Here is a 20,955-nt window from a genome sequence, read left to right as displayed (position 1 = left end):
AAATTGAAAAAAAATTGAAAAAATTTAAATGTTGAAACAAATCAAAGAGAGATTGAAATTTTAAAAGGTTTCAAAGAGTCCTGATCTCTATACCTGAAGTATGTGGCTTCAAATTAGCTGCACAGGTCATTATGATCTACAGCAAGGACAACTCCTGCCTTTGCTCCAATACACAAAATGACTAAAACATCATCTTTTTAAAAAAAATCTCTGAATATTCTTATTTCATGAGAACATAGAAGAATATCCTATCCAAGTATACTTTATCGCCAAAGAAGAATAAAAAATACATGAAGAGTAGTTTCGCCACCACTTCGATTAATTTCTTCACCATATTGCCAATTTAAGAGTTACACAGTCTTAGTAATCCTATTTTTCCTATCCTTTTTCAAACTTTCACCATTCTCTTTTTTTTCTCATCTTTCTCCTTTTACCCAAATCATGACAAATGTTGAATATTCCTTTAACTTAATATGAGAATATCAAATAAGTGACAAATTTCTTCTAGCAACAACTTGATTGGTATAAAAAAAATCCTCAAAATTCCACTTTCCTCAATAATTCAGACATCTATATCTTAAAAAAAAATGGAACTTCAAAAGCTGCCATTTCTTCAGTTGTTTTTATGATGTCTCTTGATCATCAATCCTTCTTGGAGCTGGGTTTTGTGTCCTTTGAAGGAGATACAGGACTTTTCTTTGTAGGAGATGCTTTTGATTTGTTATCCTTGGTTGGAGAAGCAGAAGATTTTTTGTTTGGAGATGCAGTTTTGGGTTTCTGGTCACTTGTTGGTGATGCAGGAGACTTCTTTGAGGGAGATGCAGTTTTGGGTTTCTGGTCCTTTGTTGGTGATGCCGAAGACTTCTTAGATGGAGATGATGTTTTGGGTTTCTGTTCACTTGTTGGTGATGCCAAAGACTTCTTAGATGGAGATGATGTTTTAGGGGTTTTATCTTTTGCTGCCGAAGGAGTTTTGGCTGTTGAAGACGATGCAGGGTCATTGTTTTTCTTGACAGATTTGCCTTGTTTTTTCTGTTTTTGTGCTTCACCCTCTTTGACAAGAGCTGCAAAATCTTTCTGCAATACCAAGGTTGAAAAGATAAAGCCGGTACAGAATTGATCTTACAACTTGCCAAGAAATGAATGGAAGAGATGGTTCCTGTGGGCTATGAGTGCTCAACCTATGCCTGCTAGTGCAAAGCCAGGAGGTAGCAGCATTTACAATGAATCGATTGACAACTGAACTTCAAATGCCCATAAGGTTTTGGACAAAGAACATCTGGTTCCAAAAGACAGTGGTTTAAGCTGGACTTTTTTTTCACATGTTCAGAACAAAGTAGACGGTGGATGTATGTCAAGAAAGAAGGCAGTACCTGCCCATAGAAGATTTAAATCCATCATATTAAATGAAATTGCTTCCCAGGGAATATTCGTATTGTAAACTATCCACAACAATATACATGCACATATTGATGAGTGAGAGGGAGAAATGCAAATTACTGAGCAGAAATCTAGGCAGTACACCAATCTTGGTATCTAATCATCATAAAACAACACATGCTGAAACCCTTTAACAACTTTATTCTAACTATATGTAAATATATACCTATCTCATTAAATTTGAATCCATCTCTGCATACATGTAATTAGGTTTGAGCATACAAAGTATCATTAACCCTTTGAACCCTAAATTATTAGGGGCGGCCGTGACCCATACCCTGAATTATTTGCATATATCAAACACATTCACAAACTCTCATGATTCGAGCCCCAATGGCTTCTTCTCCTTGCTAGTACCCAGGCCTGCCCGGCTGAAGTTGTTTGGATTTTTTCAGATTTTTCCCTTTATTTTACATATTTCACATCATCTCCTCCTGACCTTGACATACGTGGTGTGAATTATGTTTTCCCATATGTGTTATGCTCAGAATGAGGCAATATGCAATTTTAAAGATAATAGGAAAAATCTTTTAAAAAATGTGGACAAAACAAATGGAGAGTTGTCAAAAAAAATCAGCCATTTTAAAGCATGTTTGCCAATTTGAGGATCCTCATAGAAAGTACAAGACTTTTAAAATATCCATAACTTGCTTATTTCACAACCGATTTTGAAGAAACTTGTTTTAAATTTTTCCTCTTATTTTACTCTTTCCAATAAGATTACTTCTCATCTTAAGTTTTGGTTTCCTTTGACATATATTGCTATGAAGGTGGAATATTTCATGGCAACATTCTCTCATTCCCCAGTTTTGAATATATGCGATGTACAGCTTCTTGAGGAATTCCTGCCTGAAAAGGTGCAGCTCAACCTCTTGGTAAAGTACATACTAAATAGGCCTTTCAATCTGTAACCCTCAAGATCGAATAATTGCTATATAACCTAACAATATCACATGTTTACCAAAGTTTACTCCAGTGGGTTGCACTGATAGAAAGATTCATATTTACCCTTGCATTTGGAATAAATTTGACTTGGCTCATAGAGATAAATCAACAAAGTTGAGACCCACCTTCCAACCGACGAGATCAGCAAGTTTCTCACATCCTTCATCGCTTGGGCCGATGTAGGCTACATCTCTGTAAGACAGAAAACACATTTACATGAGTCAATAATCAAGGAGATTGTAAAACTGTTCTAAATCCATGAAATCATTAATGAATCTATTAATGAATCTATAAAGCTTCAAGAAATAAAGAACACAAATGTGATAAAAAAATGCCTCCCAATTGCCATATATAAAATTCATATTGCTCTAGATAGTCCTAAGGGAAGTTGTTCTTTCAAATTATACAATTATTACTTTTTAACATAAGTGATTCCTTTTTAATCATATTGTGAACTCATTAGTCTTTATCAAGACCTTATCAACTCAATAATTAGTATATTTGACTACATCAATCATAAACCCTCATTTTCCTAGACTTTTTTCCTCCAAAATTAAAATTGATTTTCCAACTCATCTTGTTACATGATGAATGTTACTATTATCAGCAGGAATATACCTATACTTGTCATCGGAGTCAAAGTCCATACCCGATGAAAAACCAAACATCATCATCATTGGATCAACCTGAGAAAAGAAATAAGATAAAACAAGATCAATTTTATCAACCTTGTGAGTTTATTTGTACTTGTAATATGAAATCAATAGCAACTCAATAAGCATTAGCCTCTGCACAACTAACTCTGTCCCTGAGTCTTTACCAAGAATGCACAATGTTGATTGTATAGTCTTATGATTTACTTGATATCCACTGGAACTGATGGTAACCTATCTGCAACTTTTCTGCTGCAACACTCCTCAAAACAGAACTTGAGAGGACAGACACCCTAAAGAAGATATTTCAGTTGTTCAACTGACCAAGTGGCCACCCTATGATGATCCAATACAGAAGTTTACAGACCTCTTAAAATAACATTCTTCTGTTAGAATTCTAAAATTTTACCTTCTTCTTCTTCCTCTTTGTAATAATGTGTGAGTTCTACATTACCGTTTTAAGATTTTACTAGGCAGTAGTATGTTATTATTGCATTCAGTAATTATGTGATATACGTGTACTTTTTCATCTTGTAAATAATACCATTGTTATGAAACTGTACACCATTGTATATCCATGTGCAATTCAGTCTTTGTAACTGCGATGCATAATTTAATAAATATTATACCATAGCATAATTTTTTGTTGTTGTTTTATACAAAACTTAAAATAAATAAAAACACTGAAAAACTCATCAAAATCTGATCTAGAATAAGAGTTATATATTGTTAAGGTTTCACTAACTGCACAAAGTTATTTGCACAAATCAGTTAGTATGCAAATGAAGGAGCCCATGTTACTTATTCATTATTTCTTTTGAATTTTATCATACAGGATTAGTCATTGAAAGGTTTCTCACTGGTAAGATACCCATATCTCACCATTGCACACAATTCACTACATGGCTATCACCATTTTGTATACAGATGAAATCCGCATATTGTTTGTTTACAAATTACCATAGGAGTGAGGTATTACTTTTTGTCCCAAACAAGTACAAGATATTTTGTTTGTAGCCATCATTTGTACAATGATCGTAAGGCAATAATTGTAATCTACTTAACGATTAAACCTGGAGCAGAGGACCAATATCAATAGTTAAATTGATTCTAGCTATTTGTTTATGTCTATTGCTGCCTCAATGTGATCCTTGGATTGTCAGTTTTCAAACGTCTGAGGAGAGTGATTTAGGTTCACTTATAGATGGGACGAATGCAAAGAACACAAAGGATGTGATTTTATTCTCTTCATATTTTGAAGTCTTATGCAAGTTAAAAAAAATTAAATTGGTTTCATTTCAGGGTTTAGATTAGTCATGGCAATTTAAACATTCTTACCTGTCCAGTTTTCTCCATGTTGATCAGTAATCTTGGAGTGGTTTCTGGCACTCTTTTAAAATACAAAATGGAGATAAAAAGATTAATGATAAAGAAGAAAACCACTCAAATTCAGTACTTTATAAGAAAATAATATTAGGTTCTTAGTCCTGAAACTCAGTCACCAAAACAAAGAAAAGATTAATAAAACATCATGTTTACGTCGTTACGATATAAAGGTCAAATACTGAGAAACGTTTTATTATCAACAAAAATTCAATTTGTTGTTGGAAATTAGCTAATGACACATCTTGTATGTTCTGTGAAGCAGAAGAAACTTTTGTTCATATTATGTCAGAATGTAATCCTGTTGCCAATTTTGGATAAAGATTAAGAATTCTTTAATTTAATTTTTAAATTTTTACACATGCATTTTGACCACTTTAAAAATAAGATATTTCTGTATGAGATAGAGGTGATGTACATACATAAATTAAAGTTCTCTGTCATATTCCATTCAAGGGTTTGAACCTTTGACCTTATGACCTCAAAATAAATAGGCTTCCTGGGATCCATGCTAGTATCAACATTCAATCAACATTTAATTCCTTATTAATTATGCTCACTTTTGTTAAATCTTTTATGGGGTTAGGATGTGTAATTGTTGCCAGCTTGAGGAGTGCAAGCACAGTTAAGAATTAAGTAGATCATGGGAAGGTTTTTTTTTACATTTATGGGAAAGTTGTGGATGTGATAACATACTTATCAACCAAGGATGCAAAAGGCTGGACGACAAGTGAAGTACCCATCACGATAAGGAGATCACATTGTGGAAAGTCCTATGCAAAGAAACAAGACTTATAACAATATTATTCAATCACCACACACATGCCAACCCTACCCCCGCAAAAAGCCAAGAACATTGCAGCTATATACATATTTAGCACTTTTTTATGATGTATACAAATGTAAATCAATGACTTTACCAATATTTTTTTCCTTCTTTTGGGCATAATATTGCTATATTTGGGTGAGCTATATAAACTCATACAATCTTCTTATACTGAAAATACTGCAGCTTATTTCTGGAACAATTAGAAGCGCTCACTTAATGCATGCAATCAGTTTATTGCAATAGCTTCCTTGTGACATAGATGATTGATGCTCTGCTTTTGGAAATGACAAACATTGGCTGTGGACAGTTAACCTCAGTCTATATATCACACAATTGCAGTATTCTGATGCGTATGTGGAAGGATTTTGAAAAGAATGATATTGGTAATAGTATCGTAATCGTATATATATGTATATGAACAGGGAAAAAATTAGTGGTCTTAGGGTAAATGTAGGCACTTTCTTTTTCTTCTTCCCATGCAAACTTTGTTTTAATATGCTAAAGAGATATATTGGTCAGGGGTGCATACATCAAACCTTATTACTTTTATGATTTTAACAAAATCATGCACTGTAATTCGTGTAAAGCTCTTTACTTTATCCCTCTGAGTGTGATTCTGAATTTAACTAGAAAAGCTCAAATACACTCCACAGACATCAAAACACATAAACTAAGAGGAAGAGCTTGAGCAAAGAAAAGTACATCTGACAGAGAAATGAGGAAGAAACGTGCCTTGTAAACCTATCTACAAACTAACCTCAGACACCAAACGAGGGAAAAGATGAGGAAGTGATTCACCAAAGAATACCACATCTGGAAAAGAAAAATATAGAAGAAATGTGAATTATATTCTGATTCACATTCAACAAGTTTCTGAGATTCTATGAGAATGCACATGTATTTTTATTGCATACATGTATACTTTTTAAATGGATTGAATGTGAACAAAGGGGGATAGGTAGCAAATAACAGTGCAAAGAGGTTAAATTCATTTCATCGGTTTACCATATTCAACTAACGATTAAATAATAGCAAATAAGAGAGATTAAATAATAGCAAATAAGAGAGGATAATAAAAATAATAATAATAATGTAATTCTTATATAGTGCATTTCAGACCTGTTAGGATTCTCAATGTACTTTACAGAAATAGTATTATACAATAAGACATTACTTACAATAACACTTAAACAACATCACCATTAATCAATTACATATACATATAAGATCTGTTGATACCATACAATTTCTATGTGCATATCTCCTGACCCACTAAAGCACTGTCTTGATCCTTTCAAATATGCTCTAAAATAAACAAGTGGAATGCCTCTGGCCGTCTCACCTGCATCACGCGGTTCAATATAGCAGCAGTGCTGACTTTGAATACTACTCTAACTCGCACAAGATGTTCAGTGATACATGGTTACTCGTATGTCCACTTTTTATGAACTAGACCAATAAACTTAGAGAGATATGATGGTTATTCAACAAAAAACCCGAACATGGCCAAAGTTCATTGACCTTACATGACCTTTGACCTTGATCATGTGACCTGAAACTCGAACAGGATGTTCAGTGATACTTGATTACTCTTATGTACAAGTTTCATGAATCAGATCCATAAACTTTCAAAGTTATGATGGTAATTCAACAGATACACCCACTTCGGCCAAAGTTCATTGACCTTTGACCTTGGTCATGTGACCTGAAACGCGCACAGGATGTTCAGTGATACTTGATTACTCTAATGTCCAAGTTTAATGAACTAGACCAATAAACTTTCAAAGTTATGATGGTAATTCAACAGATACCCCCGATTCGGCAAAAGTTCATTGACCCTAAATGACCTTTGACCTTAATCATGAGACCTGAAACTTGCACAAAATTTTCAGTGATGCTTGATTACTATTGTGTCCAAGTTTCATGAATCAGATCCATAAACTTTCAAAGTTATGATGGGAATTCAACAGATATCCCCAATTCGACCAAAGTTCATTGACCCTAAATGACCTTTGACCTTGGTCATGTGACGTGAAACTCATGTAGGATGTTCAGTGATACTTGATTAACCTAATGTCCAAGTTTCATGAACTAGGTCCATATATTTTCTAAGTTATGATGACATTTCAAAAACTTAACCTCAGGTTAAGATTTCGATGTTGATTCCTCCAACATGGTCTAAGTTCATTGACCCTAAATGACCTTTGACCTTGGTCATGTGACATGAACTCTAATAGGATGTTCAGTAATACTTGATTAACCTTATGGCCAAGTTTTATTAACTAGGTCCATATACTTTCTAAGTTATGACGTCATTTCAAAAACTTAACCTCAGGTTAAGATTTGATGTTGACGCCGCCGCCGCCGCCACCACCGCCACCGCCGTCGGAAAAGCGGCGCCTATAGTCTCACTTTGCTTCGCAGGTGAGACAAAAATGTTAAATCCCCACTTATTTATCTGCATTACTCCAGCCCCAATGGATTACATTTGGATATGATAATTTTGGAATAAAAATAAATGCAATTAAACTACACACATACTATTTACTGAACCTCCAATATCACTAATTTACCTGGTTTGATGACTCCTCCTTCATCACATTTTGCACATTTTGGAATTAAATCAGCCATGATTTTTTCTGTAAAGCAACCAAATCGGAGAGAAATCAATATTTATCAACAAAGACAACACAACTGAAGGTCAACAAGAATTAGTGTATGATCTATTGTAATGGACAACCATTGAGGGAGCTCTCTGGAAGAGAGCGTTATAAAAATAAGAAAATACATTTTCATAGTACCAATTTTTTCATGTACATTTCATCAGAATCCCCAGTAACTAAAATAAAAGATGTAGCAGTAAAGTACTTCATTCATAGATTTACTGCTGAATTGTAATTTCATGCATAAATTAGCAAAATAAAATATGTGATAAAAGAAAAGGATTTAATGAAATTCAGTACTTCATAGACTAGATTGCAATAATATGCAGTTTTTCTTTATGCTCACACAATCTGCAGCCAAGACCTTAGGGAGCATAATTGTACATGGATGTACAGTGAACAATGGAAGTTTAAATGAAGCTAATCATTACTCTCTAAACTGGCAACATAGTGAAAACAATGAGATATCTACTTAGAAATCAAGCTTATCAACTTCAATTGTTCATTTCTACTTTTTATATCCATATTCGATTCATTCAAATTTCACAAATTTTTTGAAAAATAATATTTGCCCATTTGAGGAGTGAGACTGGATCAATTCATAATTGAGAAAAGATGTGTACCTTCATGTGATGTTGGCTTACCTCTCATTAACTCTTCTGTGTACTCCTCATTACAGTTCAAGCAGTGACCGGTGTGATAGGATCCATGGGCCTCCATGATCTTTTCATCTGGTACACCTGCTATTCGGTCTAGGGTATCAATGTTCTACAAACAGAGAAGCAAGACAGAGAATACAAATCAGGCAATATCCATCTTTACTATAAATTGAAACTGAAATTGAAACTCTATGGGATTCGTGTGCATCGATCACTTGGGCAATACCAGCATTTCAAGAGTTAATAACGATTTCAAATACACATAGGTTGACAAGTAAGCCTACTCACCCAATACAATTATCATATCCATGGAAATTCAACCAATATAATTTTGAGCTTTTAATATGAAAGAGAGAAAGAAAAAAAGACCTACCTGAACATGAAAGAATTTCACAAATTGATCAAAAGAGAATAAAAGTTGGTGTGAGGAGTAAGGTTCAATCAAATATAGATGCGCATAATTTGAAAGACTTTTTTGCAATGTATTTCATGACTTTTTGACAGTAGGCAGAGAGACAAGAACTCTCTAAATTGAATTGGCATTATGCAAATTGAAATGAAAGGTACATGCTCTACACACCTGAGTGTAGTGTCTTAGCAAGATTCCCTTTTCATGAAGCAAACGGATGAAGAAGTGGCTTGGGGTTGGGAAGAATGCTCCTGGAAACAACTCTTTACTCAGGGTAAAGAAAGGTTCTGGATTCTCCTGAATAGAAAGAAACATAATGGAAAATGTGAGCAAGAAACGTAAGCAAAAAACGTAATTGAAAGAAACGTAATAAATGCATGGACCCTGTTCTGACATTCCTTATGCATTCAATGACAAGACACACAAGGTAAAACAAAATATAAGCAGAAACAAAACTAAACAGATGGGTAAGGGTTAGGATGGGGCATGCAGATTATGACAGGCAAAAAGTATGGTAAACTTTGTCATGTTTATGGAATTATTCATCGGAAGAGAATTATGACACAATGAACTTATTATATTGCTTTGTATGATACTAATTAATCTTATTATACCTGAAAAATATGTAATATAATATAAAAATTAATAAGTTGAATGAGATTAGGATTGCAAAGGGCTGGAAACTTTCCGGAATATTTTAAAATTTCCATGGAAAGTTTCGGGAATTTTCATATTTTCACAAAAAGAGAGAAAAAAATTTGTAATACAAAATTATAAAATGATACCCTCAAATATTATACTTTCCATTTGTATTTTAAAGTATTCTTCATTCTTAACATTGCCAAGGATATAAAATATTCATCAAACTGTACATAAATACATTATAGTACATATATCCAGCAACATGATGGAGCAATGTACAAAATGAAGCTTTTCAAATCATCATGAAAAATAATAAAACTTAGTATTACACTATTTTTCTTTAAAGCCTGTTTATAGCTTTGTTAAAGGGTCAATAATGTGATTGATAATCGAATATCATCTAATATGACAGTCTTACTGAAGCGTAGAGACCGTTAGATATTTTTCCAACTGCACTTCTCTGAGAAAATTTCAAATATTCAAATCTTGGATATATAGCGCCCTCTCTCGGCGATGCTTGTTTTAAATTAAAAAATGGGCATTCAAGCACTTATCTTATAAATTTAGTGTTTAGATATCCAAAAGTTACAGACAAAGAACATATCTTGAAAGTTTCAGCCCATTCCATGATTTGGAATAGGATTTAATTGAAAGACAAAAACACACAGATATTTTAATTTGATCGGGTGACCCGATCAAGTTAAATTTCCATGTAAAATCGCAAAATTTATCCTGTAAAACACATTTTCATTTCATATCCTCCACATCATAACTGTTATAGGGCATATCCATTCATATTAGCTAGCAATGAATTGGAATAGTGATAGGTGCATTTTGGTGGATTTACCAAAACTATACACAAGCTTTAAATGTCAAGGGGTTTTTTTATGTGAGAACCTGCCTTTATATAATACTAGTAACACTTTAATTAGAGAACATTGCCCCTTACATGTAGTCTGCACGCACAGACCCTTATTGAAACTTTGATCCACAAATGGGTCTTCACACAAGACTAGCACAAACTTTCTGTAGAACGAAAGGACCTTCTGTACACAAGTCATTGGCAGAAACCTTCGGCTGCATATTCAGACCACTTTCCTTGAGTGAAGGGTTTGCAATAGTCTGCTGTGCAAAGCCTTCACTCGAGTTAAGGGTCTGAATGTGCAGCCTACTCACAGCCTTATGTACTGAAGGCCCTCTCGCTCAGGAAACAGCAAGATTTTATGTGCTAGTCTTTGCGTGGAGACCCACCTGTTGATCAAATTTCAAGCAGGGTCTGAGCCTGCTGACTAGGTTTACACAGCAGACTAATAATCCCACAAGCAGCTATGGCACTGGCTTGAGTCTTATAAATGGGAAAAATCAGGTCCAGGAACGAAAAATGTTACATTACTAATTTTATTTCTGAGATGCCCCCTCCACCCCCGAAAAAAGGGGCGGGGTTAAGAAAAAACAATATTATGGCTGACCATCAAGCATCATCTGCCAGGGTAATCCTTTCAATTCCTGTATATAAATATCAGAAAATTGCTACTTTTTTGGAATTCCCAACATTTCTTGAAAATTCCCAACATTTCTTGAAAATTCCAGAAATTAGGTGGGTTGCCAAAAATTCCCAAAATTCCCAATAAATTCCGTTTATTCCCATGGAAAGTTTCCACCTTGAAAATTCCCAGGAATTTTGCAACCCTAAATGAGATAACAAAATAGATAATACCATAACAAAAGAAAAAATGGGATATTATAAAGTATATATCTTCAGATGCAATTACATATACAAATGCAAGCTCTTAAAATTTTCACATCAAAATGATGGTTTATAAATCTTATGTGTTACATTACTGTAGTAAGTTGTTGTGAACCCTTCTACGTGGTAATAATACTCTATGTTATCTACAATGTAGAGGGCTAAACATGTTTAAAGGTGTGTGTTGATATGAATGAAACACAAAAAAAAGAGTTAAATTTTAAACTTTACCCTGAAGAAACCAATTTCAAAGATGGCTTGTGGATTTGGTAAGTTGTATTTCTGCAGGTTGTCATACAAACCAGTACCTGGACTTCTGAAATCTGGAATTCCAGCAGCTTAAATGAGAAGAATTAATCAGTTCAACTTGAGAATGCCACTACAAATGATAAATAACTAAATATGGAATGAGGCTAATCAGCAAAGATACACTTTTTAATAAATGTATTCAAAACCTAAACATTCATTTATTCAAATTATATTATAATAGTGAACATATGCATGTATATGATAAATTCAATGGAAATTCATAAAATAATAATAATGATGATAATAATAATAATAATAAAAATAATAAATAAATATATAAATAAATAATAATAATATTTGTAGGATGCTTTATGTTTCAAAGTGCCTGGGTGTGCTGACCTACAATAACAAAGAATTTACATTATTAAAAAAATATATATTACTAATGACAGAGATGAGTTTAAAGTATCAATTTGAATATTTCAACAGGATAATATTGATTATGGGTTGTAAGTTTGTTCAAGAGGGTGGGAGGAATCACAAAACAAGTGGAGCGCCTCTGGCAGTCTCACCTGCATCACACAATTCAATATAGCAGCAGTGCTGACTTTGAAAACTACAAAAACACAATTCATTCATATAATGACTATGTTCAATGACAATGAATGACAGTTGACCTTGATCATGCGACCTAAGACTTGTCAGTGATACTTGTTTGTGCAATGAGCACAAACTATTGATCTCTTTTCTTTACTTAAATAGGGAAATCACTAATCCACACATAATGTGATCTATTTGAACAATTAAGTCTAGATAAGAGACACAAGATCAATCAGAGTTCAAAAAATCCCTTTTAATATTTCTGAAAATTAGGACTATGACCGCTCCAGGGAAATGTTCCCATTTGATAAGTGGAAGACCTTGTTAACAATGTGACATTAATCTTTTAAAGAGTCTACACAACAAATTGAGGAGGGTCTAGAAGTTATCATTCAAATGAGGAAAAGGGCAAATAAAATCACCTACATTTACCTCTTCAGATAGTGACAGTACATGTACTGTATGATCATGTGATCAGTCATCAGTCATTTATCAGAATTGTAAATAAATCATACATTTGTTTCTGTAAATGACCCAAAGTACATTCTGGAATCTACTGGTAGTACTTACATGTGGATATTCCAGCTCCACTCATGACAATCACCTTTTTACCTATTTTTGATGAAAAAAAATGACGATAAAAATACATTCACACAATATTTTTGCCTTTTCCGCTTTTTTTGTATCGTATATGTATATTCTCAACATCTTACAGACATATTTCTTATGGAAAAGATGCAGCTCTCTTTGTTTGTGCCAAGTTGTTTTATAATACCGTACCATGGCCGTACGAATTCATTTTTGCTGGGGGGCAGCACGCATAATCTCTTTTTTTTAACTAAAAAGCGAGCAAGGGAGCAAAGCGACCAAGCTTGTCATTGGGGAGAATTTGCAGCTTGTAAAATGAAATTGAAGGATTTTTGTGCATACATTTGGTTAATTTTGTGAAAATTTTCAGTAAAAAAATGTATGTTTTCAAAATTGATAGGGGGCAATTTCCCCCCTGCGTATGGCCACATAAAGTACAATATATGCAAGTCAACAAAAATGCAACCATAACAAATCATTCTTGTTTTAAGGGAACTATTAAATGTAAGTAAATTCATTCATTTCTTGTCTCCTTTTATTATGTGAATAGTTTGCTATCATATATTTCATGCTAACATATTGCATAGGACCTTTTTTTTCTTCATTTTAATCATAAATGAAATTATTATTTGAGAAAGTGATAACATGCCAACTTTCTTCTCATTACTGATTCAAAATCTATGATCAAGGCAAAGACACTCAAATGAAGAACTCACATTTTCCTTCTTTGATAAAGTCCGCAACACCCTGAAGAGTGAGTTCTTTCAGCAGTTGTTCTGGTTTAGGCTTTTCTTCTTGGGCATCACTGCCCTCACCCAAGCTGAATCTTTGAAGGAAACTTCTCAAGCTTTCCACTGTAAACAAAAAAAATACAATTGCAGAGGAGTAAAAGATTAATCAATATACATTGGCAACAAAAGCAATGGAGTCTGTGGATCTAACATTCTTGCTACCATGTCAGGCTGGGTGGAGACTGACCATCCCATAAATTAAATGGGCAAAGCCAACCTTGAACTTCCCCAACAACCCTGACCGACCACAGAGAAGTACATCAAATACTGAATGATATTATAAAAACATATTGCTTTTAAGCCACCTACAGTACGTGCCAGGGTTTAGAACCAAATCTTTGGAAGGTTTTGCACTGCAGTGAATACTGTGTGTATGCCTACTACAATAGATTACATGTAGCTACCATTAGGGAGACAGCTGTGTGAATTTAATATTGGGTCTCCCAGATCCGGATAAGGGATTTATTGGTGCTGGTCCCAACTCCTGATGTGTCTGGATAAGAATTATAAGAGAGGTCAGACTTCATATAGATCTAACTAGTCTATTCCTTCAACAATTTTTACAGAACAAACTACAAAGTTTGCACATCTTTCCCTCTAACATTACATTGGAATATCTGGGGTACCATTTTTTAAATCTGAAAATGACTGCCCAAGGGTTTTTCCAAGAAAATCCTATAATTCTTTCATGTTTTAATGAGCTTTTTGGTGCAACTCATAATTTAATAAATCATAAGAAACCTTAACTGAAAGATATTGTGAAAAAAAAAAAATTCATGATAAATCTTAACTCAAATTGTTAGGTGCTCAGACTTGGAGACCACCATCATAGACCCCAAGTTAAAAGATCTAGTCTAATACCCCTTTCACGCTGCCCTCTTCATCTTTCACCAGCGAACTTCACCGTCGAACTTCTCCGCCTCGCATTCCTCACTTCACCGGCGAAAAAAAAATGTACCCTTTCGCACTGACATTTCTTCACCGGCAAAAGTTCAATGGGCGATTGGCCCTGGCGGAAGTCAGGGGTCAATGAAGGCGCGCGCTTTTTTAATTTTCTGATACCTCGCACAATCGTACTTGTACTCGAACGAAAAAATAACTACATTATACAAGCATTCTGATTCTGGACATCGCCTTGCTCAAGCCTTATTCCGAAACAACAACATGGATCTCAGAATTTTGTTTTCATGCTTGCCATTGCTCTTGACCTTGCTACGCACTAACAGATTATTATTCACCCAGTTATCGTTATTAGAGCGATTATATCAAGAGAAATTAAGGAGGAGGTTGCTTTCTTCACGATCTCGGATGCGGCGTTATCATAAGCACTTGAGTGATGCAGAAATTCACATGTTCGAACTATTGACGATGACCATTGTAAGAGGTTGTAACTCTGAAAAAATAATCTGGCGCCATTATCGACCACAAGGCCCAGTATTTTGGGAGCAGATTGACCAAGGCTTTACTCCGAATGAATGGAGACAACATTTCCGCATGTCCAAAACAACATTTGAATGTTTAGCTGCAGTGCTCCGGCCAGTGTTGGAGAAAGAGAAAACGAATTTCGGAACACCGATCGACTACAGGAGACTAGCGGCAGCGATCTGGTGGCTTGCCACTCCTTGTGAGTACAGAACTGTGTCTACATTATTTGGAATGGGGATATCAACTATCTGCTAAATTATCAGAGACATGTGTCATGGAGTAAATTCACTTCTCTTCCAGAGGTACATTTCATTGCCGTCAGGGGCAAGACTTGACGAGACCATTGAGGGCGTCGAGGTTAGAGGTTTCCCTCAATGTGCCGGTGCTATCGATGGTACCCACTTACCAGTCATTGCACCCCGCGAAAACGCAGCAGATTATCACAACAGAAAAGGATAGTATTCAATCATTCTTCAAGCCATTGTCGACCACAAATACTGGTAATGATTATTGGATGCACCTATTTTTTTTATTATTTATTTAATGTTATTTTTATTATTATTTTTTTTTTGGGGGGGAGGTGTATTTGATCTGAGTTTTGTCAGACGTGTATCAATCAGATATGATTATTTACGTCTGGGACCGACCTTTAACGTCACCATCCGAAAGACGTAACCAAGGCTTGAACCTCTGCATCAATTTCTAATTTCCCCATATAACTTGGATTACACTACAGGCGCACGTCACAACGCCCAGGGGGACTTAGTACTTTAGTTTATACCTAGACTCGTTTGAAATCAGGAGTTTATCCATGATTCCGGATTAATTCCGGGGGGGGGGGGGGGTTCGACCTGGGTCACCAGCAAAAAAGGGGCCAATGGACAAAAGAGAAAAAAAATACCTACATGGCTGTGCTGTCCCCCTTTGACAGGCACAATTCATATTTGTAATGTAGTAATGCTGTTAAAACAGCAGTGTGCCCCCCCTTGGTAAGTGAAGACTTTTTTTAAAGTCAATTTATTTTCCTCGGGGATAGTGTCCCCTCCCCCCCTTTCAAAAAATCCTGGATCCGCCCCTGGCCTGGATCAGTGATTACCCATCTGGTTACTTTGAAATAGGAAAATGCAATTATATATTTTATGATTTTTAAAGTCATTTATCTATTCATTAGAGCATATCCTAATAAATCGCAATATTTATGTTGTTGTTGCAGCTTTACCGACATCTACATTGGATGGCCTGGTCGTACTCATGATGCTTGAGTTCTGTCCCATTCTGATGTTTTTTTGAAGGCCGAAGATGATCAAGGTGGCTATTTGTTATCTCACGAGATAAATATTTCATCAACATCTCTTTTCACAAAAAAGTATGAATTTGTCAACTTTTTTTCTATCAAGGCAAACTGGGAAACCTGTATTTTGTATTTGATTCTGAAATCACAATTAATTTTAAGTAACTGCCACTATTCATTTAGTGATCATTAGTAGGACTATTGTTTGGGGGGTATCCTACACTATCAACCTTGAATGAACATCTTTTCGGCATCATAAGCAATGTGGTGATGAAACATGAATTCAGTGTACTTAGATGTTGCTTTTCTTTCTTTTAAAATCAGGTAAAATATATTATAAAGGAAAGGGCCTTGTGAAATTAAAATAATCTCATTATAAGCTCTTAACTTTTTGTTGCATAAATTGATATATTTTTTCTTTACAGAAAAGCTGTATGATCAACGAAGTGGAAATCCCAGTTTGCATAATTGGAGATCCTGCCTACACATGTATCCATTTAAGAACTGGTTGATGAAAGCATTCACCAATAACCATCAGCTCACTCGGCAGCAAGCTCATTTCAACTTCAGGCTCAGATCAGCTCGTATCTTAAAGGACGTTGGAGACGGTTGCTGAAAAGACTTGATGTCGAAACAGGTTTTGCCTCAGATGCTGTCACTGCATGCTGTGTGCTTCACAATATATGTGAAATTCACAAAGATCAATATGACGAAGCATGGGACAGGAAATGGGCAGAACAAGAGGCCGCCGATAGACTTCAACAACCACAAGGAATCCAAGATATTGGAGGAAATGTACCAGCTGGTCAAATACGGAATACCATCATGAATATGTTATAAGCCAACCATGTTTTCATTTGAAGAACCTGGATGTTTAAGTTAAGCGAAGGAATCAATGTATCAGCAGGTCAAATCTGGAAAACCATCATGAATATGCTCTTATTTGAAGAACTTGGACATATGTTAAAGAATCAACCCATGGATTGTAATATACATGTAGCGTACACTGTGTGTCAGAATTTATTTAGATTTTGATATGAAATCATGTTTTCTTTTTGGTTTTCTCATCATCATCCACGTTATCTTGTATTGTACCATCACCATTTACAATGATAATCCATTTCATTATCATCAGACAATCTTCATTTATCACAATCAGATTTGTCATCAGACCCTCATTATCATTCATCACTATCACACTGACCTGTTATCATCATCATCAGACCATCATTTATCACTATCAGACCATTGTCTCTAAGCCTTAATTGTCTCTAAGCCTTAATTGTCTCCATCCCTTGTCATCAGACTATAATCATTATCACCACTAGACTATGATCATCATTTATAATTATTGTCATTATTGTACAGGGAGGCAGGGTTTTCAGTTTAACATAATTCACTTGTTCATGAGCATTGTGTACATTACTTTGTTGATTAGAGTGAGTGTGTAAACCACAGTACCTGTACATGTAGTTACATTATTATACTAGTACCATGATCATGTATTTTTGTTTATTTTGTGTTTATTTCAATTTTTTGTATGTTAATTCTACCATGTCATTTGTCTAGATATTTACATTTAAGTTAAGAAGTATTACGAGAAAAAAAACCCAAATTACTCTATTTGTATATTTTAAAAATTTTATACATGTAAAAAAGTGCTCTTTAATAAATATTGTTGGTAAAAACAAAAAAAAATATGTTTGAGGATATCTACTTGGCCACAGTATTCAGCTGAGCTTGCAAGTAGTTGCGCGCGGAATCTCGGTGCAGGGGACTTCGGGAGAGAAAAAATTGACCTCTGACATCATTAAAGAGAAGTTCTCCAGTTTGCTTGCATACTGGCTGTTTCACCGGTGAAGTTCTCCTGTTTACCTTTCATACTGGACACTTTCCCCTTCGCTTGCGAACTTCACCGGTGAAGTTCGCCGGTGAAAAGCGCAATATGAAAGAGGTATAACGTTAGTTTGTCAAATCTGTCTCAAAAATAATTTCATCCATCCATAGGCATAGCCTAACGTTAGGCCCTACCTAGAAATATCAAATAGATCTAGCATTAGAACTTCCACTGTATTCAATTCGAAATGAGAATGTAATTAGTATATATTAAATATGATTAGGCCAATATAATTATATCATAAATATGTCAACACTCCAGAAACCTGGGGTATTCTGAGGTCATTTTATCTTTAAAATATTTTATTTTATCTCTTAAAATGAAATTGGTATTCTGAGATGACATTTTATCTCCTAGATAAAATTTTCAATTTTATCTTGCGTATAAATTTTTTCTTGCGTAACTTAGATGATACGCAACAGAACAGTGCTTGCATAGACATACCCATCGCGTATCTGGGTATTGCAACGCGGATGATGTGCTTGCGTTCATGTTACTTTGAGGAAAAAATTAAAATAAACTTAAAAGAGGGTAGGGGCTATTTCATCTCCGTGACGTTGATTTCACCAATATTTCTAGGTGAATTAACCCCAAATTTTGACATGAAAATGAAGAAAAAAGATATATTTATTGAGAATGACACCTTAATGTTATTCCTGTACAATCAGAAAGTATTCCATAGGATATATCTTGACTATTGTCTTTGAAATGATGCTTGAAAAGATGCGATGGAGACATCGAAAAAAGATGAGAGTTTTGTCCTTTTTGTTAAAAAGAAATCTCTGTAAAGATGCGCAAGCGTATTTTAAGTCAATAAATTGATGCAATTTGACACACCTCCTGGCGGAATGGATTTCAATTGGTTGAGTGACACGAAAGAGCTATAAAAGCGCGTTTCTAATTGGATATTGATTAAAAAGTAGGTGTGTCTTACAGAGATAAAATGAAGATAAAATTGTTCTCAGAATACCAATTCAGAGAGATTTTAAGGGTATTTTATCTCACTGATTTTAACGGAGATGAAATATTTCATTTTATCTGATATAAAATGGATCTCAGAATACCACCCCAGACCCACTCATTCAATGAACAAGGTTATGATATAACCTTGTTCTCACTTATATCTCCATGTGTGGCAAAATTAGGTTGGCAATGTTTGGCTTATTTTCTCTTTTTCTTTGGGGCAAATGCTTGATTTTTTTACACTGACAGTCTCCAATAACCTATTATTCATATAAATTGACTCTTATTTAAATTTGATTCTTTAAATAATTTTTTTCTTAATTAAAAATAGAGAAAAAAAAATGAAAATTTTCTTGCCATATTACTTTCCACCAATAGAGGGCGTACCAAAAATATGCCACAAATTTAAGTTTTTGACCGCTCTGGTGAATACAAAAATTATTCCCAAGTTACTAATGAAAAATAAATTGCAACTGTATGGAAATTAGTAATTTTGGTCACAGAAGTGATATTCTAATGATTTTTTAAAGTGTGTGCTCTGTATGGTAGTGGATCGTATTACCGAACACTTTTCATGAATTTGATCACATCAAACACATTATTCCAATAAAATTCACCAAACTTTCACCATAAATACACAAATACCTACAAAATATAAATATGCAGAAATTTTGCCGAAATTGTTTTTCATTTTTACGACATCAGCTTCCAATCGGACCCCTCTTCACAAATGAAATATTTTGGTCACTTGAAAAGGTATTGTATTACCGAACGTGTGTTTTCTATGGGAAAAGTTGGGAAAACAACAAAGTCACTGATGAGCTATTTTGACCATATTTTATTGTTTTGAGGATATAAAGACTTCGAAATTGTGTTTTCGATAATTTTTCATCATTTTTCTATTTAAGCTCCCTTTGGAAGGAAGTTGCAAAGGTTTGAGCGTATTTGATTATTTTTTCTGACGCATATGCGCGCGTTCGGTAATACAAGGCCGGTCGGTAATACTAGGCTAGTAATACAATCACTCACTATACAACATTGGCATACCATAGTCCTACCTGTAGATTCCCCACAGGCAGGGTGGTAGCAGTGAACAAGTGCCCAGGGGCCGATTGCACGAAAGGGTCTTTCCAAGGACCGTCTTTCGTGTCGCCCATCTTTTATGATACGCCATGTGAAACACGTTTTAAATAAATCATCTCCAAACATATTCTATTCGTCCGTTGAAATCAACAAAATATTTGTTTATGAAATGATGTAATATATTATGAAATTGTATAAAATTTGATTGAAAAGCAAGCTAATGAATCTTATTTTTTATCATAGATTTCGGAAACACCCCGCTTATAGCGTATCATAAAAGATGGGCGACACGAAAGACGGTCCTTGGAAAGACCCTTTCATGCAATCGGCCCCAGACGCATCAACGACCCTGAGAGCTACCCGAGCTCCGCGGACCTACGGGGCAGGGCCAGGGGCGAAGGCGCTAGCTCTCCGAGTCCCAAGCAAATGATGCCATATGTACATGTGATGCCCTAGTTTTGCCGTTTAATAAATATAGAAATTAAATATTTCATACAAAGAATCAGAAGTCATACATTACCGTCCTTTTCTGCCATGATGCAAGAAAAACTAAAATTGTCGGCAAACGCACAAGTTAATATATCTCTTCCCCTTCAATTCAGTAGTAGTAGGGGAAGCAGAGCTGCATTTACGTTCCGGTACCGTATTTGTTTTCTATGGAACATAGTTTTCCAATGAAAAAAAAAGAAAAAAAAAAG

General features: G+C 34.8%; 1 protein-coding gene across 1 annotated transcript; it reads right to left on the bottom strand.

The window, feature by feature from the left end:
* Positions 1-20,897, bottom strand: LOC121418875 (NAD-dependent protein deacetylase sirtuin-2-like). Its single transcript, XM_041613062.1, has 13 exons — positions 20,778-20,897; positions 13,524-13,661; positions 12,790-12,831; positions 11,602-11,708; positions 9,153-9,278; positions 8,558-8,681; positions 7,824-7,889; positions 6,008-6,063; positions 5,118-5,194; positions 4,377-4,428; positions 3,004-3,071; positions 2,511-2,577; positions 1-1,077 (listed from the first exon to the last, which is right to left on the bottom strand). Exons 1-13 carry the CDS (start codon positions 20,791-20,793, stop codon positions 643-645), a joined length of 1,374 nt encoding a protein of 457 aa, XP_041468996.1. The 5' UTR covers positions 20,794-20,897; the 3' UTR covers positions 1-642.
* Positions 20,898-20,955: the final 58 nt, after the last annotated feature.

This window comes from Lytechinus variegatus, chromosome 7 (genome assembly GCF_018143015.1).
Source record: "Lytechinus variegatus isolate NC3 chromosome 7, Lvar_3.0, whole genome shotgun sequence".
Lineage (NCBI taxonomy): Eukaryota > Metazoa > Echinodermata > Echinoidea > Temnopleuroida > Toxopneustidae > Lytechinus > Lytechinus variegatus.
Note: the sequence above shows the minus strand (reverse complement) of the source record. Positions and strands in the feature narration are given on the sequence as shown.